At 42.3% G+C, this 25,179-nt stretch overlaps 1 protein-coding gene across 3 annotated transcripts in view; it reads left to right on the plus strand.

The window, feature by feature from the left end:
• The first annotated feature begins 4,818 nt into the window (after nucleotides 1–4,818).
• The window catches only part of TFCP2 (transcription factor CP2), a 45,959-nt gene continuing 25,598 nt past the window's right edge, over nucleotides 4,819–25,179 (plus strand). For all 3 annotated transcript variants that reach the window (XM_070410225.1, XM_070410226.1, XM_070410227.1), the window contains exon 1: nucleotides 4,819–5,353. In XM_070410225.1, coding sequence (XP_070266326.1) covers nucleotides 5,232–5,353 — 122 coding nt within the window. In that variant the 5' untranslated portion in view covers nucleotides 4,819–5,231. The remainder of the gene's footprint in view (nucleotides 5,354–25,179) is intronic.

The raw sequence follows: 25,179 nt of genomic DNA on the forward strand, positions 1-25,179 counted from the left end.
TTATTTATTTTTTAGTATTTTTATTGATTTCTGAGAGAAAGGGAGAGGGAAAGAGAGATAGAAACATCAATGACCAGAGAGAATCATTGATAGGCTGCTTTCTGCACGCCCCCTACTGGGGATCAAGCTTGCAACCAGGGTATGTGCCCTGACTGGGAATAGAGCCCTGACCTCCTGCTTCATTAGTCAATGTTCAACCACTGAGCCACACTGGCCGGGCTGGGTCCTCAATCTTGAGGTTTTTTAACTGGAGGTCTCAGGGAAAGATCCCAAGAGAATATTCATCAGCTTTCTAGGTGTGTCCTTTCAGGGTCATGGTCTCTACTGATTGGTCAGTGCCAGGGCAGGAAGTCATTAGTCAATGTAGCTGGTCCTAATGTCAGCCATGGTGTCACTTGTCTGTTTTTTCTGCTTTTTTTTTCTGGGCCTGGAGCTGAAACACGACTGAGGCCTAGATGTATTTGATGTGGGTCAGTCAGAACCTCATTGTCTTGGAGGCTTAAGAGCTATTCTCCTCTAAGGGCTGGGCATCTAACCCATATGACCAGCAACATGCCAGGCAGGAAAGGTCAGGGGGGATGCAAACTGCATGACCAGTGAGATGAAAGGTCAGCGGGTCTAAACTGCATGACCATCTATATGCTAGGGGAGAAGAGGTTACCCTGAGGGTGAGGTCCTTGTTTTCCCAGTTTTGCCCATTGCTAGACACCTGGAGCTTTCTGTTCTAGTGACCTTCTGTAACCTGGCCCATCATTCTTGCTCTGCTCATATCTGTCTAACTGCCTACCACATATGTTAAAAAAACAAAACTTCACCCTGGCTGGTGTGGCTCAATCATTAGAGTGTGGGCCCTCACAACAAAGGGTCTCAGATTTGATCCTTGATCAAGGGCACATACCTGGGTTGCAGGTTCCATTCCAGGCCCCAATCTCAATCTCCCTCTCTCTCTCTCTCTCTCTCACTCTCGCTCTCTTCCCCCCTACTCACCCTCCCTTCTGCTCTCTCTAAAAATTACTGGAAAAAATATTCTCAGGTGAGGATTAACAAAAACAAAACAAAACTTTCAACCAAGTAAATTTGAAGATTTAATTGGCTTTATTCAGTGATTCACAATTGAGCAACATCCCATCTAGCACCTAAAAGGGCGTTCCCAGGGGTTATACAAAATAGAGGGATTTTATAGAAGATGGATTTATTAGGGAAAGAAAAGATGATTATTTGGGGGCCAGAACATCTATATATATTTAATTGATTTCAGAGAGGAAGGGAGAGGGAGAGAGAGATAGAAACATCAATGATGACGAGAGAATCATTGATTGGCTGCCTCCTGCATGCCCCCTACTGGAGATCAAGCCTGGAACCCAAGCATGTGCCCTTGACTAGAATAGAACCGGGGACCCTTCAGTCAGCCAGCCTATGCTCTATCCACTGAGGCAAACCGGCTAGGGCCAGAACATCTTTTCTTTAGGGGTAGGAAAGTGGAAGGGTTTTTATTATGTAGATTGTCTTGCTACTTCCTTCTACTTACTGGTTAATTAGTCTTATTTATTCGGTGCTTGATCAGAAAATTCCAGCCTGATTAAGGTTAATTAAGATTACATTTCTGGGAGAGGTTAAAACTGCAATTAGATCAGGTATTAAATCTAGGTTTGGCATCATGGGCTTTTAGCACTAATAATGCCATTTTGGGCCTGCAGTTTTCTTTTTAACATATATATTTCTTATAAATCACAGTATCACAGATGTCCAATGTGCTGGGGATGGCTGTGAAGGAGGAACTGACCTTTTAAGAACTAGAGAAGATGTGGACTGATTTCTGGATGGGAGATGAAATTGAAGGGAACCTGAGGTTGCTTGAAACTTTACGGCCGTGAACATGGGTGTGAAAAGTTTTGATTTCCTTTTCTCTCAACTGCAGGGTCTTTCAAGGAAGATAGACTGGGCCTCACAGGCTGTCTGTGTGGGATGTAAGAAGATGTAAAGAGTTAAAGCTAGCCCGGCTGGCGTGGCTCATTGGTTGAGTGTCGACCTATGAACCTGGAGGTCACAGTTCGATTCCTGGTCAGGGCACATGCCAGGGTTCTGGGCTCAATCCCCAGTGTGGGGCGTGCAGGAGGCAGCCAATCAATGAGTCTTTCTCATCATTGATGTTTCTATCTCTCTCTCCCTCTCCTTTCCTCTCTGAAATCAAAAACATTAAAAAAAAAAAGTTAACGCTAGATGGTCAGTCCCTCAAAAAAGCCTGCCTGGATAATGGTGTCTTCTTATACCTAGAAGAAAATGCCCAGGAACTCAGCAACAGTGACTGACTTCAGTTAATGAGTAAGAAGGGAAGCCTGGGTGCTGATCCAGGGAGTGTGAGCCTCAAACCTCTGAGAAAATTGACTTGTCTTACGAGGTAGGCAGGACAGGTCCCCTTTTTGTCAATCATAATAATAGCTAACCTCCACTTAGCACTGACTATGCACTAGGCCAGGGGTGGGCAAACTTTTTGACTCGAGGGCCACAATGGGTTCTTAAACTGGACCGGAAGGCCGGAACAAAAGCATGGATGGAGTGTTTGTGTGAACTAATATAAATTCAAAGTAAACATCATTACATAAAGGGGTACGGTCTTTTTTTTTTTTTTTTTTTTTTATTCATTTCAAACGGGCCGGATCCAGCCCGCGGGCCGTAGTTTGCCCACGGCTGCACTAGGCACTCTTCTAAGCTTTTAACGTGCATTATTTCCGTTAATTCTCACTGGATTTTACAAAGTAATATTATACCCATTTTACAGTTAAGAAATTGAGGCACAGAAGAAATGAGAAACTACTCAAGGTTGCTTTGCTTGTGAGCAGCAGAACCAGGTCTTGAACCCAAATGGGCTATTTCTAAAGCCTGTGTGCTTACCCTGACCCCATACAGCAGTGGTTCTCAACCTCCTGGCCCTTTAAATACAGTTCCTCATGTTGTGACCCCAACCATAAAATTATTTTCGTTGCTACTTCATAACTGTAATGTTGCTACTGTTATGAATCGTCATGTAAATATCTGATATGCAGGATGGTCTTTGGCGACCCCTGTGAAAGGGTCGTTCGACCGCCAAAGGGGTCGCGACCCACAGGTTGAGAACCGCTGCCATACAGGGTGGCACCTGGAGATTGTTGTCTGCCCTTACCTTTTTTATAGGATTTCCACAGACTCCCACACCCCAGGGTAAACCCTGCTTTGTTCCATCTAAACAGTCTAGTTTCAGGACCTCACCTAGGGAAAAGAACCCTTCACAATGAGCCTTAACTTTACCCCATGGCCTAGAATAAGGAGTGTGGAGCTCTGTGCCACAGGTGCTCTGGTTACTTAGTCATATTTATTCTGTCTAACAGGAGCCATGATTTTTGTGGTGGGATGAATTTATGGGGACAAAAACTTGGTTTATTGATAGGTGTTGCTGGATTTCCAGTGGGACACTGGTGACCTTCTGTCGGAGGCGGAGCTGCCAGGGTAGCCCCTGGCATCCTTGTTTCCAGCCATGGCACTCGGATTTCACTCTTAGCGACAGTGGGGAAGGCAGAGGAAGGGCAAAGTCCCCTCCTCCCAGTCACAGAATTCCACGGCTCCTCTCCCCTCCTGGGGGAGCGGGCTCAAGGACATAATCTCAAGGCTGATGGCTGCATTCCGATTTGGATGGGCAAAGGTTTAGGAGTCACCTTTCATTTCACCACCTCAGTGTATTTTAGAATCGATTAGAATTAAGGTAAAGAAAACCTGTGTGAAGTCTTAATTCTGGTTCAGACTTTAAACACAGGCTCAAACATTCCCGAGAAGTTCATGCCTGTCTTTTTCTAAATATTTCCCCGAGGACAGGGCTCCATGTCTAGATATGGCACAGTTACCTAGTTACCGGAAAGGGGACCTAGCCCTGAACCGGGCAGCCTAGGGCCAGTCGGCAGTGTGTGTGTGTGTGTGTGTGTGTGTGTGTGTGTGTGTGTGTGTGTGTGCGTGTGTGTGTGTGTGTGTGTGTTGGGTGTGTGTGTGGGGGGGTGGGGGGTGTGTCTTACCTTTGTGCAGGAAAAATCTTACAGCACGAGTCCAGGTGAATTTTAGAGAACATTTATTAAATCTGGGGACAGTGAAACAAGCAAGGGCTGGGGGAAGGTCGAAGAGAGGACGCCCGTCCAGGGCAGCGGGATTTCAGCACAGTCCTGACCTCCAGAGAGCCGGGTTCAAGGGGAGAGCATTCCAGGGGCAAAGGAGCGCACGTCGGTAGAGTCTGGGAAACAGCCCGGTCCTCCAGGCGGCGGGTGGAGTCGGTAGGACTAGGACGATGGCCCCACCCACGCCCTGCGCAGCGGGTTTGGGTTTGGTACCTAGCGGTTCCGGAACGCAGGTAGCCACAGGGAGGCACGTTTAAGCCGAGACACCTGACGCACGCCCGGGCCCCTCCCGATTAGCCCCGCCCACTTCGGGGCGGGAAGCCGTGGGTAGCTGGCCTATCAGCACTGCCGAGGCCAGCGAAGCCTCTTTTTCATTGGTGAGCGGTAGGGTGACGTCATGTCCCCCGGGTCGGCAAAGGAAGAGGGCGCCATGATGATTGGCTGGCGCTGGGGCGGTGGGCGGTGGGGCAGCCTGGCGAGCCTGGGTTGCAAACCCGCGCTGGACTTTCCTTTCCCATGTTTCGCAGCCCTGGGGTTGCTGCCGAGGCCGGGGAGTCGGCTGGGCGGAAACCTGGATTTGGTCCTAGGAGCTGCGGGGTTGACCGGAAGTGATCTTGGGGCTGACCGGAAGCGAGGCCTGGAGGGACCAAGGAGCGCGGGTCCCGGGAGGGAGGGGGGGGGGTTCCTAGCCGTAGCGGGGCGGGGGAGAAAGGTGCGACGGCGACCTGGGAGCGCCGGGGAGGCCGTGGGTCGCTGCTGTTTAGGAAGCAGCGAGTGACCACCACGCGCAGAAGTGGAGAGTCGGGAGAGGAGGAGTGTGGGCGCTCAGGGCTGCCCCTGGGCAGTCGGAATAAATCAGCGGAAGGGCCCTCTCGCGGCTCGGGAGAGCCGATTGCGAGGGATTTTGAAAGTCGGGGCAGAACAAGGAGCCGAGGGTAGGGGAGAGCAGTGCGGGTCGGGCCAAAGGGCAGCTGGTGGGTACTGCGTGGGAAATCTTGGTTTGCAGTGTCCTCCAGTCCCGCCCCCATTGGATAGAATCACACTGCTCACCTTTGTGCAAGAAACAGTGTCTCCTGGGGCCAGGAAGCAGCCAGGATGGCTTGGGCTCTGAAGCTGCCTCTGGCCGATGAAGTGATTGAATCCGGGCTGGTGCAGGACTTTGATGCTAGCCTGTCCGGGATCGGCCAGGAGCTGGGTGCCGGTGCCTATAGCATGAGGTGAGTGAGATTTTCCCAGACCCTGCACCTTCTGAATAACAAAGGCAGGATAGAGAGTGGAGACGGGGGTAAGGTGGGGGAGAGTTAAAGGAGTTGTCTGCAGTTAGGGAAAAGGGCCTTTTTTTTTTTTTTGCTGCTTTGAGTTTGAGTATTGTGGACAATGGAACTAGAGATTGTGGGCAGTGTCAAGTCTTCAGGATCAGTAGGAGGAGGAAGAATAGCAACCAGAGAAATGTTGAGAGGATGTTGTGCCAGTGTGGGAGGCTTGGGAGGGTGGTGGTGGTGGTGGTGGTGGTGGTGGTGGTGGTGGAGGAGGAGGAGGAGGAGGAGGAGGAGGAGGAGGAGTGTGTAGATTGGACTGGACTTGTATGAGGAAGAGGCTATCCTGAGCATGTGGGGAATGTCGAGGGAGTTGGGGCGTTGGAAGCTGGGTCTTAATGATGAATATTGGTTGACTGTTGGAAGGAAATGTGAGACCTTGGTGAAGAAGTCCACACATCTGTATCTTAGCCTGCTTTTAATGCTTTGCTTACTTCTAGGAACTTTTGAAACATAGTTGTGAAATGAAAAAGTATCAAAGAGGACTTTTAAAGTATCAAAGAGGACTTTTAGATGCTTTTAGAGCTTCATGTATCAAACCAAATGTTGATAATAAAGTACCCTTTGGAAGCAACATTACTTTCCCACGTAATTTATTTTCATGCACTTACCTGCGTCATTCTCCCAGTATAGTTTGTTTCATGTTGAAGATGTGCAAGAACCATGTCTGGAAATGTTGAAACATGTGCATCTTAGGGTTAGATAGAATGTAATTGGGTTTCCAAATGCATTTATAAGGCTTAATCTAAATAAGTAAGTCAAAAGAGACTTTATTTTTATTGAATTTATTGGGGTGACCTTGGTTAATAAAATTATATAGGTTTCAGGTGTACAGTTCTGTAATACATCATGTGTATATTGTATGTTTACCACCCCAAGTACCCTTCCATCACCATTTATCCCCCATTTACTCTCTCCTACCTCCCCCCACTTCCCTTTCCCTTTGGTAATCACCATGCTGTTGTCTGTCTATAAGGGAATTTTTTTGTTGTTGTTGTGTGCTTTTTTGCTTAATCCCTTCACCTTTCCCACCCAGCCCTCCAACCCCCTCCCCTCAAAAGAGACTTTAGAACTTAACACCTTAATTAGGTTTAGGAGGTTATTGAGAAAATAAGCTTTTTATGGGAAAAGTTGACAAATTTTCCATTCTGATAGTGAGATCCTTTGAGAGTCACATAATGTAAACTTCCTTTCTTTATCCCTATGAAACCAAAATGGACTCTCCTCACTGAAGTAAAATGATGAGTTAAAATTTAGTAAATACCTCACCTTCAGGAATCTTTGCTTACAGTTAGAACAATAAAGGCTATCTGTATATACATATATTTGTGATTTTCAAGGAAATTTGAGTTCTATCATGCAATGCTCTTAGTCTTGAGGAATTTTTAAAAATATATTTGTATTGATTTCAGAGAGGAAGGAAGAGGGAGAGAAAGAGAGAAACATCAATGATGAGAAAGTATCATTGATCGGCTGCCTCCTGCATGCCCCCTACTGGGGCCCTTGACCAGAACCGAACCTGAGACGCTTCGTATGCAGGCCAATGCTCTATCCACTGAGCCAATTTAACTCTAGTTTTGTCTGACCTTGTTTACATAGGTCTGATCATAAAAATAGTGATTAACTTGGTCTGAAAGTAAATGTCTGGACCCTGAGCTTGCATGTCGGTATCTGACATAATATTTGACAATTTAAGCTATTGTTCATTTAAAGATTACCACAGCAAAAGTTGGTTCTTGTCTAGGTTGAGTTGAGGATGGAGATAATTAAACATAACTGTATTTGTTATAAAAATAGTTAACATTGTTAACAAACTATGGACTCTCTCTGCTACATGACCTTACATTGATGAGTGCTTTCTATCACTCATCAATGTGAGTGGTCTTCACAGGTATTAGTAAGAATGGCTTGCATATTTACACATTTAGAATTTGTTTTCAACATCAAATTTACAGGAGTTTTCAAGCATCATTTTATGTTTTTATGATGTACTAAGTTTTTATTTTTTTCCTTTGCTTTTTTTCATGCATTTTGCCCTTGTCACTATTCTCTTGGTTCTTGCATACATTAAATATAATTTGCATTCATTGGTGTTACTTAGATATTAATTCTCAAATTTGAGTATTCATGAGAATCATCTGGAATACTTACTAAAAATAGTTTCCAAGGTCCCACTTTGGTGATTGTCTAGGACACAGACCAGAAATCTGATTTTTTAAAAAACAAGTTCATAGATGATTTGATGCAGGTAGGCCAGGGACCACATTTCAAGAAACACTGACTAGAGGAGTTTTTATAGAAAGAGGTAATGGCTTTTTGCTCTTCCGGTTTCTCCTTTTAATTAGATCTGGTGATTGCTTTTCCTACACCTTCATTAGGAAAAATGTTCTCTTTGACAAGCAATTTGTTTTGTAAAATTCTTTCCCTAATATATTTGTTTTACCCTAGCTTGTTTACTTTAATGATTTTGCTTCAAATTTATTGATTTATATTTTATGAAGATTCATCTTAACTGAAGTATTCTTTTTTATTTTTGATCTGCCATTCTATTCAGTAATATTCTTTTCATAAGTAGTCCTTTAATAGTCTCCTTACTTTTTTTCTTACATTTAATACATGGCATAGACTTTATAGTTAAAATAAAGGAGAGTCTTTTTAAAAAAATATATATTTTATTGATTTTTTACAGAGAGGAAGGGAGAGGGATAGAGAGTTAGAAACATCGATGAGCGAGAAACATCGATCAGCTGCCTCCTGCACACCCCTTACTGGGGATGTGCCTGCAGCCAAGGTATGTGCCCTTGACCGGAATTGAACCTGGGACCCGTCAGTCTGCAGGCCGACGCTCTATCCACTGAGCCAAACCGGTTAGGGCTAAAGGAGAGTCTTTAAAAACATGCTGAAAGAAGCCAGTCACAAAAACAACATAACGTATGATTCCTTTTCTATGAAATGTACAGAATAGGCAAATCTCTAGAGACAGATTACTGCTTGACTAGAGCTATGGGAAAGGAAGGAATGGGGAGTGATTGCTAATAGTACCATTATTTTGGGGTGTGTGTCATAAAAGTGTTCTAAAGTGGTAATGGTTGTACAACTCTGTGACTACCTAAAAACAATTGAATTATACACTTTAAATGGGTAAATTGTATGATATCTGAATTGTATTTCAATAGAACTGTTATTTTACAAAGTAAAAATTAGATTTTGTGATTTATGTATTTATGAATAGTTATTGATTTTAGAGAGAAGAGAAGGGAAAAGAGAGGGACATCCATGTGAGAGCACACTGATTGGCTCCCTCCTGCATACCCCCTACTGGGGATGAAGCCCACACGCAACCCAGCTTGGGGATGTGCCCTGACCAGGAATTGAACCAGTAACCTTTCAGTGCATGGGACGATGCCCAATCAAGCCACACTTTTATACATTTTCCCTTTTTCTCCTTTTTTTTTTTTTTTTTTTAAAAAACGTATTCTTATTGATTTCAGAGAGGAAGGGAAATGGAGAGAGAGATAGAAACATCAGTGATGAGAGAGAATCACTGATTGCTTGCCCCCTGCACGCCCCCCACTGGGGATCGGGCCCGCAACCCAGGCATGTGCCCCCCGACCAGAATCAAGCCGGGGACCCTTCAGTCCCCTGGCCGACGCTCTATCCACTGAGCCAAACCAGCTAGGGCTCCTTTTTTAAGTTGAGATGGAATTCACATTACATAAAATTAACCATTTTAAAGTGAACAGTTCAATGACATTTAGTGTGTTCACAGTGCTGTGCAACTACCACCTCTACACTGAGTGGCCAGATTATTATGACCACCTGATGTTTGTGGGCAAATTAGCCGTACACTGCATCGTATGGGATATGGAAGCCGAAGGCCTGCTCGAACACCTTTGCTGTCTGCAGTTACCAAGATAAAATGTCTCCAATTCGCACAGGAACACAAGGATTGGACAGTCGAGTATTGGAAAAAAGTCATGTGGTCCAATGAATCACGTTTCCAGTTGCATCATGCAGATGGCAGAGTGAGAATTTGGCGGAAACAGCATGAAAGCATGCACCCCACATGCATGAGTACAACCCTTCAAGCTGGTGGGGGCAGTGTTATGGTTTGGGGCATGTTTTCCTGGCATGATTTGGGCCCTTTAATTCATGCGGATCAACATCTGAATAGCACAACATACCTAAGTATCGTTGCTGATTAGGTTCATCCTATCATGTTGATGGCGTATCCCAATGGAGATGGCTTCTTCCAACAAGACAATGCGCCATCACACGGTGCTTGTATTGTTCAGGAGTGGTTTCAAGAACATGAGGGAGACTTTACCTTGCTTAGGTGGCCCCCACAATCAGCAGATCTCAATCCAATTGAGCATTTGTGGGATGAAGTTAAAAGAGCCATCAGGCAGCTGGTTCCACAACCATCAAATCTCACAGAACTGGACAGTGGTATTCATCAGGCATGGTGTCAGATTCCTCGCATCACCTTTCAACATCTCGTGGAGGCAATGCCAAGAAGAATCGCCGCAGTATTGAAGGCAAAAGGTGGCCCAACGAAGTACTGATGGGGTGGCCATAATAATCTGGCCACTCAGTGTGTGTGTGTGTGTGTGTGTGTGTGTGTGTGTGTGTGTCCCACATTCAAAGGCTGTTAAATTGCGTTGTTTACCCATATCTTCAGAAAAAAATCACTTCTACTGTCATGGTAAACAACCTGCTTCCCTATTTATAATGGTCTGGCCCTCTAGCAACTTCAGCGCAAAATTATAGCTAATTTGCCTACAAATGTCAGGTGGTCATAATAATCTGGCCACTCAGTATAGTTCCAAAGCATTTTCATCACCCCCAAAGAAAATCCTCTACTTGTTAAACACTTGCTTCTCATTTCCCTCGCCCCTCTCTCCCTAGTAACAAGTAACATGGCTTTACCTATTCTGGATATTTCACATAATGGAATTATATGGTGTGTGACGTTGTGTGTCTGGCTTCTGTCAGCATAAATTTTCAGGGTTCGCCCACATGGCAACATGTATTAATACTTCGGTACTTCACTCTTTTATGGCTGAGTAATATGCCATTGTATGTATATATCACAGTTTGTTTATCCATTCAGCTATGAATGGACATTTGGATTGTTTTTTCCTTTTGACTATTATGAATACTGGTAGCTAGCGTTATGCTTATGTAGGAAATAACAAAATGTTTATGAACATGTTCAAGTTTCTGTGTAGACATTTTTCTCTTTATTGAGGTATAATTGACATCATCATATTAGTTTCAGGTGTACAACTTACTGATTTGGTATTTGTACATTTTATGAAATGATCAACACAATAAGTCCAGTTAACATCTGTCACTGTACATAATTGCAAAATTTCTTTTCTTCTGGTGGTGAGAACTTTTAAGATTTACTCTTAGCAACTTTCAGATATGCAATACAGTATTATTAACTACTAGAGACCCCATGCACAGGGGGGGGGGGGGGGCGGGGGGGAGGAGTGTCCCTCAGCCTGGCCTGCACCCTCTCCAGTCTGGGACATCCCTCTCACAGTCCGGGACTGCAGTCTCCCAACCGCTCACCTGACTGCCTGCCTGATTGCCCCTAACTGCCTCTGCCTGCTGGCCTTGCCCCTAACTGCTCTTCCCTGCTGGCCTGATCGCCCCTAACTGCCATCCCCTGCCGGCCCGATTGCCCCTAACTGCCTCTGCCTCAGCCCCTGCCACCATGGCTTTGTCCGGAAGATGCCCGGTCTAAGTAGCATATTACCCTTTTTTTAGTTTAGATAGTCACCGTGCTTTACTAGACATATGTTTTCATTTCTCTGGGGTATATATTTAGAATTGGAATTGATGGGTCATACGGTAATATGGTAATTCTATGCTAAACTTTTTTTTTTAATTTAAAGACCCTTTTTTTTTTAGGTTCACAGCAATAGAGGAAGGTACAGAAATTTCTCATGTACCCCCTGCTTCCATGTATGTAGAGCCTCCCCCACCAGAGTGGTACACATTCTGTACCTACATTGATGAACCTACATTGACACATTATAATCACTCAAAGTCCACAGTTTACCTTAGGGTTCACTTTTGGTATTGTACATCCTATAAGTTTAGACAAATTTATAATGACGTGTACCTGTGTCATTACGGAGTATTTTCATTGCTCTAAAAATCCTCTATGTTCTGCCCATTCATTTCCCCACCCCTATCCCTGGCAGCTGTTGTTCTTTTACTGTCTCCATAGTTTTCTCTTTACCAGAGTGACATATAATTAGAATCATACAATATGTAGTCTTTTCGGATGGGCTTCTTTCACTTAGTAACATGTAGTTAACATTCTTCCATGTCTTTTCATGGCTTGATAGCTCATTTCTTTTTATTTTATTTATTTATTTTTTAAATATATTTTATTGATTTTTTACAGAGAGGAAGGGAGAGGGATAGAGAGTTAGAAATATCGATGAGAGAGAAACATTGATCAGCTGCCTCCTGCACACCTCCCACTGGGGATGTGCCCACAACCAAGGCACATGCATCCTTGACCTGAATCGAACCTGGGACCTTTCAGTCCATAGGCCGAAGCTCTATCCACTGAGCCAAACCGGTTAGGGCAATAGCTAATTTATTTTTAGCGGTGAGTAATATTTCATTGTCTAGAACAGTGGTTCTCAACCTTCTGGCCCTTTAAATACAGTTCCTCATGTTGTGACCCAACCATAAAATTATTTTCGTTGCTACTTCATAACTGTAATGTTGCTACTGTTATGAATTATAATGTAAATATCTGATATGCAGGATGGTCTTAGGCGACCCCTGTGAAAGGGTCGTTTGACCGCCAAAGGGGTCGCGACCCACAGGTTGAGAACCGCTCCTCTAGAAGGATTTATTTATCCATTCACCTACTGAAAGAGATCTTTGTTTCTTACAAGTTTTGGCAGTTATGAATAAAGCTTGTATAAACATCCATGTTTAGGTTTTGGTGTGGAGATAGTTTTCAACTACTTTGAGTAAATATCAATGATGTTATTATTGGATCATATAGTAAGAATGTGCTTACTTTTATAAGAAACCGCCCAACTGTCCTTCAGAATGGTTGTACCATTTTGCTTCCCATCAGCAATGAGTGAGAGTTCCTGTTGCTTCACATCCTTGTCAGCATTTGGTGTTCTCAGTGTTCCAGATTTTGGCTATTCTAATAGATGTGTAGTACATGCTTAATTTTTTTCAAGAACTGCTAAGCTATTGCATTTCTTTATTTTCAAACTGGAGGCCCAGTGCACGGATTCATGCATCAGTGGGGTCCCCTAGCCTGGCCTGCGGGATCGAGCTGAAACCGGCTCTCCAACATCCCCCCAGGGTTCCCGGATTGCGAGGGTGCAGGCCAGGCCAAGGGACCCCACCGGTGCACCATCAGGGCTGGGGAGGGACTACAGGAGGGCTCCAGGGCGTGTCCGGGCCTGTCTCGCTCAGTCCTAAGCAACAAGCTAACCTACTGGTCAGAGCGTCTGCCCCCTGGTGGCCAGTGCACGTCATAGTGAGCAGTTGAGCAGCCTTAGCATATCATTAGCATATTACGCTTTGATTGGTTGAATGGACAACCAGATGACCGGACACTTAGCATAGTAGGCTTTTATTATATGGGATTATAAGAGAGCTTGGCTGGCGTGGCTCAGTGGTTGAGCATTGACCTATGAACCAGGACATTACAGTTTGATTCCCAGTCAGGGCACAAGCATAGGTTGTGTGTGGGCCTGATCCCCAGTGTGGGATGTGCAGTAGGCAACCAATCAATGATTCTCTCTCATCATTGATGTTTCTATTTCTCTCTCCCTCTCCTTCCTTTCTGAAATTAATAAAAAAATATATATTTTTTAATTACAAGGGAAAGTTATAGAGGTAGTAGAAGTGAGCCAGCTGGGCTGCTTAGGCTCAAGAAACAAGTTACAGAAACAAAAAGAGGGCCCTTGGAGTTTAGGAAAGAGAAAGACAAAGGTAAGGTAACATCCCTGGGGGGAAGGAGAAGGGAAAGGCGTGGGTGTGCTCCCGAGAGGGAGAGCACTTCCAAGCTGTTTACACAGCATCTGAACTATTCCCACTATACAAGGGTTTCTGTTTCTCTACATCCTCACCAACATTTCTTTTTCTTTCTTTTTTTTTTTTTTAATTAAAGCTATCCTAGTGAGTGTGAAGTAATATCTCATTGTGGTTTTGTTTTTGCATTTCCTTAATGACCATGTTGGTGAACATCATTTCATGTGCTTATTGATCACTTGTATATCTTTGGAGAAGTGTCTATTCAAGTCTCTTGCCCAGGTTTAAATTGGATTGTCTTTTTTGTTGTTGCTGAGTTGTAAGAGTTTTTTATATATTCTAGGTACTACATCATTATCAGATAAATGGTTTGCAGATATTTTCTCCCATTATGTAGGTTATCTTTTCACAAATTCTCTTACATAAAATCAGGAACTTAACACCAATACAATACTATAAACTATTGACTTACAAAAGTGTTTAATTTTTATGAACTCCAGTTTACCTATGTTTTCTTTTGTTACTCATGCTTTTGGTTTCAACTTTAAGAATCTATTGCCAAATCAAATGTCACGAAGTTTTAACCAGTGGTTTCTTCTGAGAGTCTTATATTTAGGTAATTGGTCCACTTTGAGTTGATTCTTATATATGGAATGAGGTAGGGGTCCAACTTCATTTGTTTGCATGTGGATATCCAGTTGTCCTACCCACCATTTGTTCATTTCTTTCCCCATTGAATTTTCTTGGCACCCTTGTGGAAAATCAAGTGGCCATAGATATAAAGATTTGTTTGTGGACTCTTAGTTCTATTCTGTTGGTTGATATTCTATTCTTTGCTAGTACCACACAGTTTTGATTACTTTACCTTTGAAATAAGTTCTGAAATTTGGAAGTTTGAGTCCCTCTACTTTGTTTTTCAATATTGTTTATGAATTTTTACCCCAGCTATTGTACTTTTTTAGTCAGAACTTCTGTCTGGTTCCATTTTATACTTTCTATCTTTTTATTGCCATTCTTAATCATACATTGCTCTTCTGATTTCCTTTAGTTATTTGTCCATGGTTTCCTTCAGTTCTTTGAGCATATTTAAGACAGCTAATTTAGTGGTTCTCTATGGAGTGTGCCTGCTCCTTTCCCCTCCCCCTCCCCCCCCCTTGCCTTTTTCTTTCTTCTGAGCTCCAAAGACCCTTTTTTTGCCTCTGTAACTTGTTTCCTGAGCCCGTTTCTTCCACGGCTCACTTCTTCTACCTCTGTGACTTTCTAAATAAACTTTATTCTATAGTTTGGGGAGGTGGGGGAAAGACAGTTAAAGTCTTTGAATAGTAAATCTAGTATCAGATAGGGCTTGCTCAGGGATGGTTTCTGTCAATTTCTTTTTCTCCCCTGTGAATGGACCATACTTTCCTGTGTCTTTGCGTCGTAATTTTTGTTGTTGTGAACTGTACATTTTGAGTATTGTAATGTGGTAACATTGGAAATTAGATTCTACTTCCTCCCTAGAGTTTACTCTTGTTACTTGGTGGCCTCCTGGTTCATAGGTTGACGCTCAACCACTGATCATGTTACTTTTCTCCTGAAAATTCTCCAATGATTTTGCATCTCACTTTAAATAAAAGCCTTAGTTCTGATTAATACACATGGAGTGCCTCACTGGACATCTTGTCCATAACTTCTGTTCTCCTGTCTTGCTCTGCCCCAGCCACATCTGGCTTTCTTACAGCTCCTCAAATGCTGTGCACATTCCCACCTCAGGGCCTTTGCATTTGTTATTACTCTTCCTGGGGTAATAGTTGAGAGGAATTGGAGTAGAGGACAGCAAGGAAAAGAACTTCAGTTTCATCAGCTGGAACTTTTAGAAAGGGAAGATAATGAGATGAGATCGTACAGGTAAACCGGTCCAGTTTGGAAGGGCCTTGGGAGCCCTGTTGAGAACTATCATGATTTCACTGAGAAGCTACAGAAGCATGTAAACCAAGCATGTCAAACTCAAAGGCTCACATGGGCCAGATAAACAAGGTTTAAGTTTATGTGAGCCGCAAAAAACCAAAAACTTCAATTTTCATAGAAACGTAGGTTTATTTCGATAGAGACATGCTGAATACAAAGGGCTGAAATAAATGAGTAGTCGTTAACATAAAATAGAACGCTTTAATAAAAATTAATATTTTTTCTTGAACATTAACTTACCAGACACTGAATAACTGCACAAATTAATAAGCGTAATGCAAATAAACCTATTTTTCTTGTTCTCCAAAAGCAGAATATTTCCTCTTGCGCACACAAACAAGTCAGTACAAGACTAATGACGTGGCATTTGGCTGCTAAAATATTCTAATAAAAATTCTAAAATATTCTAATAAAAAATGTTGCTAGTATTAGTGGAGAGAAATGGTGCGCCTGCGCGTAAGGCATATAGGAAAATGAATGCAACACGATTATAGTAATCAGCCATTAGCAAACGTTGTAGTTCATTATTAATAATTATGTATAACAGGATATTGTAAAAATTGTCACAAAATTTTTATTAAAATGTTTCTCACATACTGTTATATTGGCTGGGCCGCGAAAATATTCATTGTGGGCCGAGAGTTTGACATGCTTGATGTAAACAGAGTAGTGATATCTTAGACTTACAGTTTTAGAGGTTACTTTGGCTGCAGATGGGAGGATAATGATGAAAAGCTAGTTATCATTCCTAAGAAGGGTTGAAGCTTAGTGAACTGGGCATCTTCTGCTTTGCATATTGTTAGGATGTAACTGATTCTCTATAGAAGAGAAAGGGAGCAAATAACAGATCTGCTTTGATTGCATCATCAGACCTAAATGAGGGCATCTTGGAACATGTTGGCCACTTTAGAAGAAAGGGCCTTTATCAAAGGTCTGGTCTGAAGGAGGAGAATTCTTATAAGCCCTACCACTGTGAGCTTAAAGGGAGAAGGGATAGCTAAAGACTCTTACCATTACATAGGACTAGTGTTCTGGTACTTACAGGATTTCCCCAGTTAAAGTTGAAAAAAACAAACAAGAAAACAGAAAAATATCTGTGCTTATCTTTTACTACTGGGAGGAACTGGGGACTGGGGAGATTGTATGGCTTTGAAGCTAGGTGTGGTAGTAGGGATGGAATGGGCAAGTCAGAAGAACCCCAAAGGTGGTCATTTTGGACCCGAAAAGAAGCTTTGAATACTGAAATGGGAGTTCTACTTTCTATATCAAAATTGTCAGATTTCCAGAATATATAACCCATGAATATTGTTGCAGGTTGCCATTCATCACCTTGCTATTAATGTGAAGAGTCAGTAATTTCAGAAATTTAATAAAAGAGCCTGGTACTAATGATGCCACAGGTGATGTTTTCAATTAGCAGTGTTTTAATGAGATTTGTAGGCTGGTAAGAGCTAATCCTGTAATGCAGGAAAAAAACTGAGAAAGCAGGACTATATCTGGCAAATCTCCTGAGTAGGACTTTGTGATTCAGAGGTCTCTGATTAAACATTTAATATCTTATAAATTCTCTTGAAGTATCTGACATTGGTCAGATACTTTTCCACTTCCAAAATAAGTAAGACTTGCAGACATTTGAAATTAGAAGTTTTTAGTGACTTTCTTACCTAAAATAAAATAAAGAACATTGCCTATAGAAGTAAATTAGTGACAAATAACCCAGCAGAGCCCTAGCTGGTTTGGCTCACTGGATAGAGTGTCGGCTTGGGGACTGAAGGTCCCAGGTTCGATTCCGGTCAAGGGCATGTACCTTGGTTGCAGGCACATCCCCAGTAGGGGGTGTGCAGGAGGCAGCTGATTGATGCTTCTCTCTCATCGATGTTTCTAACTCTCTATCCCTCTCCCTTCCTCGCTGTAAAAAATCAATAAGATAAAATAAAATAGACAAGGATTAAAGATCGAAGTTTAAAAAAAAAATAATCCAGCAGAGCAAAAATGAGGGAGATTCAAAAACTTGGAGGGAAAATAAATTAGCTTCATATTTTTGGGTAAACTTTGAGAGGTACATGATGACGACTACTCAAGCTTCTGGTCTCTCTTAACTGCTGAAGAAATAGAATGGATTATACCGAAAAGCACCTTCTTAAAGTCCTTAAAGAATATTAAGACCATATTGAGATCTGGAAAATAGTTCCAGGAACAGTAGAGTCAAACCTGGAATGTCTCCCATCTCAAACAATTCAATTCTCGACCAAGTTGTTCACAGAAAAATGTCTTGGTTGTTGAACAGAATTTCAGTTCTGGACCCAACAACACTTTTATGCTGATATTTGTAGGATGAGTCATGAGTCTCCCAGGTGACAAAGGAGAGAATGCGTGAGTATGAGTCAGTTTACTGCTGACCTCGGTTCTCAAACTTAATTCATCCTGGAAGGCTGTTCGAGAAGCCATTTGCTTGAAAACTAAATCATTTTTCCCCCCCATTAGAAATAATGTAAATTTAACTAATCTGTTCCCGACCCCCAAATGATTCCTTGTTTTAACCTTCTTTGTATACAGTACATGTCTAATGTACTGTTTAATACATAAACACTTTAAAAACAAAAGGACATAAAATAAAAGCGAAAATTTAACAAAAAGGAAATGGAATGTACAGTAAAAAATAAAAATTTGCATACATCCTAGAACTTACCTTTAATGTTGAGAGCTATTGATGACTGAGGAGCGATGGAGGGATGTTATTGTTGGGGAGTCCCCTTCCATAAGAAGCTTCAGGTAGCTGTTCTCCTGGATTCTTTCTTTGGTCTCTCTGCTCCTCTAGGATGTGCTTCAGGCTCCCTGGGCCTCTGTCTCACTAAAGACCTATCCAGTGATGTTTGTTTTTGCCTGTGTTTTAACACTTGCCTGAAGCAAAACACTTGCACTGTCACTGAACAAGTTTATTGCAAGGTTTGTTACTCCTTTGTCATGGTGATATTTCTCAAATATTCACAGCACAGGTTCCTGAGCAGTTGACACCAGATTGAGCAGTAAACTGACTCATACTCCAGCATTCTCTCCTTTGTCATCTGAGAGACTCATGACTCATTATATAGGTATCAGCATGAAAGGAGTGTTAGGTCCAGACTGAAGTTTTCAACCGAGACAGTTTTCAGTGGCCGAGAACTGAATTGTTTGAGATAGGAGACATTCGAGAACCAAGGTTTGACTGTGTAAGTAAAGCGGTTCTGTGCTTTGTTTGTTTTTCCTTAAGTGCTATACAGTGGCTTTTGGAATGTGCCCTTTTGTTTTTTCTGTGTGTGTGAGTGAGCAATTTAATATCTTCCTTTACATATTCACCACCTCTATTGAGTTTCGTCGTAAAGAATTCTATAGAAACATTGGAACAGGGGCCTGCTCCTCTATCTTATTACTTAACAAACCACCCCTAAGATGTAGTGGCTTAAAACAATAATTTGACTTCTCATGAATCCCTGGATTGATTGTGCAGATTTGCATTATGTTGGACAATCAAGATGGCTCTCTCACATGTACAGTACCTCAGGAAACTTCTCTTCCACTTACTACCAGCTAGTTCATGCATAATTTTAGAAGAGTGTATTCTGAGATCATAGTTCATTAGAATCACTTTGCCCAAATGGAGAAGATATAAACTTTCTAAGAATTGAAAACCTTTTTATGTCTTGACTTCAATTAATAATATAATTTTTAGCCTTGGCCACCGGGTGGCTCAGTTGATTGGAATGTTCTCTTACACCAAAACATTGTGGGTTCAATTCCCAGTTAGGGCACATACCTAGGGTTGGGGTTCAATCCCCCGTTGGGGTGTGTTCAGGAGGTACCCAAATCGATATTTCTTTCTTTCTCTCTCTCTCTCTCTCTGTCTCTCTCTCTCTCTCTCTCTCTCTTCCTCTTGCTAAACATATCCTCGGGTGAGAATTTTTAAGAAATCTAAAAAGAGTACAATTTTTAGGAATCATCTGTGTTAGAAAATACTATACTGATAAGTCTTTTGGATTTGGTATATACAGGTTTAGCATGCCCAGATGTCATCTGTGCCTTGTTTTGTCATGGCAAATACACAAAAGTAGAAATGAAATTTTAAAAGATATAAACAGGTTCATAAGCCAGTTGGTCTAGCCCATATACAGACTTTTGTAGTTATCAATTGGTTGCTGCCTTCTGTAGCAGATGCTATGGCATATACTTTGGACTATAATAGCGGTGAACTAGTGTATTTCCTGAATACTATTACATATTAGTATTTTCTAATAATATATAGGATCCCTAGGCATATCCCAACACAGCTTTTAAGACCTTAACAGGCTCAAAATATTTAGGTCCTTTTATTTTTTTAATTTAATTAATTAATTTAAAAATATTTTTATTGCTTTCAGAGTGGAAGGGGGAGAGAGACAGGAACATCAATGTTGAGAGGGAATCATTGATCAGCTGCCTCTTGCATGCCCCCTACTTGGGATTGAGTCCCTAACCTGGGCATGTGGTCTAGCCTGGAATCAAACCGTGACCTCCTGCTTTGTAGGTTGGCTGGGCTATTTTTTTGATTTTGAGAGCATGTTTATTAAAGCTGGGGACAGTGAAACAAGGAAGGGCTTAGTATAGAAGAAGCAACAGGAGAGAGACTAGGTGGGGCTGATTTTCCTCTCTAGAAATGTTAAAGGAAAGAAATGAGCCAAGTCAGGCTGCTTTGGCTCACTGGAAAGTCAGAAGAAAGGGGGCGTTGGAGACAGGTTCAGGGGGTTAGCCTGGGACAAGCTGCCACTACCCAGTGCTCCCCTGGTTGGCGGGGACCCTTACAGCTTAGGAGATGCATGCCTGAGAGGGAAGAAGGGTGTGGGCATGCTCCCAAGAGGGAGCGTGCCCATTGTTTTGGAGAACATTTTAAAGAGGACTCTTTCAACCCTGAAATGGGAATTGAATATCCCTATAGAGTGGATCCAACAAGATTTCTTTGCTACAGACCAACATCTGCACACCCCACACTGAGGATGGAGCCCGCATCCCAGGCATGTGACCGGGAGTCGAACCATGACCTCCCGGTTCAGAGGCTGACGCTCCACTGCTCAGCCATGCCAGCTGGGCCAGATGGTGTTTTTCATGAAAGCTGATATCAGCATTTTTGGTAACCATATCACACTGTTTATCTCATTGAAATCGATTTTTTTTTAAAGCCCTAGTCCAGCGGTTCTCAACCTGTGGGTTGCGACCCCTTTGGCGGTCGAACGACCCTTTCACAGGGGTCGCCTAAGACCATCGTGCATATCAGATATTTACATTACGATTCATAACAGTAGCAACATTACAGTTATGAAGTAGCAACGAAAATAATTTTATGGTTGGGTCACACCATGAGGAACTGTATTTAAAGGGCCAGAAGGTTGAGAACCACTGCGGGCCTAGTCTTTCTTACATATATTGGATCACTTTGCTGTTTTTAGTTTAAAGTGTATGGCTTAATATTTATCCTTATTAAATCTTATCCTGTTAGATTTAGCCTCCTGTTCCAGCCAATTAGAATTATTTTAAAAGTTGATTCTATCATATAGGATATTTGCTTTTCCATCCCAGATTCCTGTGATTTGCGTATTTGGTCATCATCCTTTTCAGTGTCCTTATCAAGTCATTTATTTGTTTAAAATGTTGCAGGGGACGAGTTTCTCTGGGGTCTTGTGGAATACTATACCTCCTAGTTTATCTGCACTCTTTAGCTACAGTTGTATAGTTATCTGTAAAGCCACTTAACTGTAGCAAAATTCATATTTTTCACCTTGAACAGAGATAACAGGAGAGACTTTATTTTATACATTGCTAAAATCCAGAAATATTTATGTTTCCAGCATTCCCTGGTCAAATCATATAAAAAGGGAATATGAGTTTGTTTGCTTATGGCTCCTAGTGATCCCCAATGCCCTGCCTAAATACGCAAACTATTCTTTTAATAATCTCTTAGTCTTGCCCAGATTTCATGTCAGATCACTCTGGTTAAGGTAGGGAGACTATACTTGCCTCATTTTAAAAATTACTACTACTACAGGAAAGATAGGAGAAAAACAGGAATTGAGATGTTCTTTGTCTCTGCTTCATATTAACTAGTAATATGCCATTTACATCAAAGAGCGGACCTGTGCTTCTCTTACCTTTATTGCAAGTCTCAGCGCACTGTGGGTTTCAGCTGAAGCTTGCTTCTTATTTATGTCAGTACCACTTAAAAAATAGTTCCTTTCCTTTTGGATGTATTTTTACTGTGCACCCCCTTCTAATTCTGAGTTGATTGGTAAGCTTTTTGTCTAGTCTTTGTAGACACCTCCAAACCTCTCCCCCCGCCATCTCAGATAATGTGAAATTGGCAGAACTTCATTTTTGAGAACCTCAATCTTGTGTTCCCTTTTAGTACCTCACATCCATGGGCTTGGGTCCTGTCTTCACTTTTGAAGCCTATTCTTTAAAAAGCTAGGAATCACATCTGCTGTGTTCCTTGTTCTTCCTGTCTATTTGTTCTTCCTGTCTATTTGGTTGGGTTGCTTTCTCTTTTTTTTTTTCTTTTTTTATATATATTTATTTTAACCAGTTAGTGTGGGTTGCTTTCTTTTGAGGCTCCCACCACGTCCTTTTTTCTGATCAGTTTCTTCTTGGTCAAATTAGGTTCAGAATATAATTCTACTTATTTCTTATGTCTTCTGGGTGGTAGAATAATTAGCAAGGCAATTTTTAAAATTATATGTGCTCCTTTTTAGTTTAATGAGGTTTTTCACTAGATGTTCAGCTAGCAGAAATCTTTTATCATTTTGTGACAGCAGACTCTTAACCAAGAAAGTAAGATAATTTCACCATTACTCAGTAGTCCGGACATCTCACTGGCTTCATATTAAAACTTGCAGGGCATCTCTCTTTCCCACAAATCCAAGGAAATCAGTTATTTTCTCTCCTCTTTAAAGATGTTATGACCAGTTATTTTTAAAAAATGTCTTATCCAGCATTTGTTGGTGTTCTTTTTAAAAATATTTTTTATTGATTTTTTTGAGAAAAAAAATCAATAAAAAACATTGATTTGTTATCCCACGTATTTATGGATTCATTGGTTGATTCTTGTATGTGCCCTGATCAGGGATCAACCTAACAACCTTGGCATATCCAGACAATGCTCTAACCAGCTCAGCTCCCTAGCCAGGGCCTTTATGACCAGTTATTTACTGGATTTTTTTTTTTCTTTTGAAGCTGACCTCAGAATAGAATGTAGTACCTTCAATTCTTGCCCTTTTTCATTATAACTGATATAGTGATATTAAAGGCCCAGTGCACGAACTTGTGCACCTTGAAAGGAACTGTGGGCCGCGAGGCTGTGGTAGGCACAGGGGCTGGTCTCAGCCCATCCTCCGTGCCCCCGCCAGGCCCCTCCCACCACAGCCCCAGGTTCCCTGTCTGCCTGCAGCCCCGCTCCCACCTGCTGCCGCGCCCATGCACTGATGGTGCTGGCCCCGCTGATGGCGCTGAACGATTGGGGCCGGCGCCATCAGTGGGTGCGAGCCGTGGCTGCTGCTCCAATCACCCCTCAGGAGCAGGGGGAAGTGGAGAAGCCCTCAGGGGCAATTAGGGCTGGCAGCCGTGACTCGCACCTGCTGATGGCGCAGAGCGAATGGGATGGTGCCGGGCACCAGCAGTGGATGTGAGCCATGGCTCCGGCACTGGCTGCAGGTGCAAGCAGGGCTGGTGCTAGCAGTTGGTGTGAGTGGCGGCTCCAGCACCAGCAGCAGGTGTGAGCGCTGGGCAGGACCATAGCGCATGGAAGCAAAGAATTTTCAGTAACCACCAGAGGCTCGCCCCAATGACAGCGACTGGCGCCCTGCCTTGGTGTGGTGCCCCCGCTCACCTGCTCCACCATCTGGCCACGGCTGATGCCTGCCATGTTCCACGCATGACCCCTGGTGGTCAGCACACATCATAGCGACCGGTTGTTTGGTTGTTCTGCCGTTCGGTCTATTTGCATATTAGCCTTTTATTATATAGGATTGGCATGTTTTCAAATATTTTCATCATGGTGAAATGAGGGTTATAAAATAGAGAAGTTAGGAGCTCATGACATCTTACTGTCCCCGGTTAGTTTCTAATTTCCTTAGATGCTATGGACACCTGTCTGCTTGCCTCTCTTACTCAAGATAGAGCTCATCCAACCTCTCCCTTTCTATGCTGTAGGATCTTTTTAGAAGAGGGCATTCCACAGCTGGTAGGCCTGAGGGAGAAAATTAAACCATAGTTGTGAATTAGTAGAGACTATTCAGAGAAGGGTAATGTATATCAGAAGCAGCTCTTCAGGGAATCCCAGTTACTTACAGGGAAGATCACTGTTAATAATGATTTCTGCTATGCCTCTACTCTCAGGTATGGATTTCCACTTGCGATGCACATTTTAAAAATATACAGTACTTAGCCCTTGCTGGTGTGGCTCAGTTGGTAGGAGTGTTGTCCTATACACCAAAAGGTGGGGAGTTCGTTTGATTCCTGGTCAGGGTACATACCCAGGTTGTGGGTTCAATCCCCTGTCAGGATGCATGCAGGAGGCAACTGATCAATGTTTCATTCTCACATCGATATTTCTCTCTCACTCTTTATCTCCCTCCCTCCCACCCCCTTTCCCTTCCTCTCTCTAAAAATTAATTTTAAAAAATTTAAATATATATATATGTGTATATATATATATATATATTCAATTTATCTTTTTAACAGTAAGATTTCTGTATCCTTATCCTCGATTAGAGGTACTATGAGATGTTGAGAATTCCAAAATGATTACAGTGTATTAGGGCTGAGTATTTGGGACAATGCAAATAAACAAAAATATAAATCATACCAACAAATATCTATCTATCTATCTATCTATCTATCTATCTATCTATATCTATCTATCTACCTATCTATCTATCTATCTATCTACCTATCTATATAAAAGGCTAATATGCAAAGTGTCCCCTTGGGAGTTTGACCAGGAGCCTGGGAGTTCAATCACTCGCTTGCTATGACATGCACTGACCACCAGGGGGTAGCACAGAACGAAGGAAGGCCCTGGCCAGCAGCTGGAAGGAAGGCCTCGGCTGGCAGCTGGAAGGCCCCGATCAGCCTTGATCACCGGCCAGACCTAGGGACTCTACCCATGCACAAATTTTGTGCACCAGGCCTCTAGTTTACTAATAAGCACATAAAAAAGTTATTCCTTCAAATTGCATATGTTTCACTGAATGAATTAAATACATGAAGGAATCAGAGAATATAATAAAATGCCAAATTATGCATTGTTAGCAACTATTATACATTGTTAGAGTCTACCAGAGTGGGTTTTCCTAATCTGTACTCAACTTACCTCTGAGAAGGAGACTTCTCTGTATTTCCAAAATTGTTTCTCGTTGAATTTGTTATTGTTGTGGTATAAGCAGGGGCCTGGAACTGTAGTTACTGGTGACCTTTAGCCTCCACCTATAGGAATGTGGAATTGAATGACTCTTGTCCCCACAGCAGAGTAAAAGAAATTCAGTGTACCAAGAACATGAGTAATTCAGATATATTTGAGGTTTTTAGATCCTAAATCCTCTGATGAGAAAACATAGTTTTATGTATTGAGTTTGGCTGTACTATTTTGAGTTAATTTTAGGGGTAACTTTAGAATCAATTTTAGAATTCCAGCTTCAAATGATAGTCCTTTGCTTAGTCATGAGGGATTAGGTGTAATACCACATTATATT

Source organism: Myotis yumanensis, unplaced genomic scaffold (assembly GCF_028538775.1).
Source record: "Myotis yumanensis isolate MYYU_CA2020_CCGP unplaced genomic scaffold, mMyoYum1.0.hap1 SCAF_3, whole genome shotgun sequence".
In the NCBI taxonomy this organism is placed as follows: domain Eukaryota; kingdom Metazoa; phylum Chordata; class Mammalia; order Chiroptera; family Vespertilionidae; genus Myotis; species Myotis yumanensis.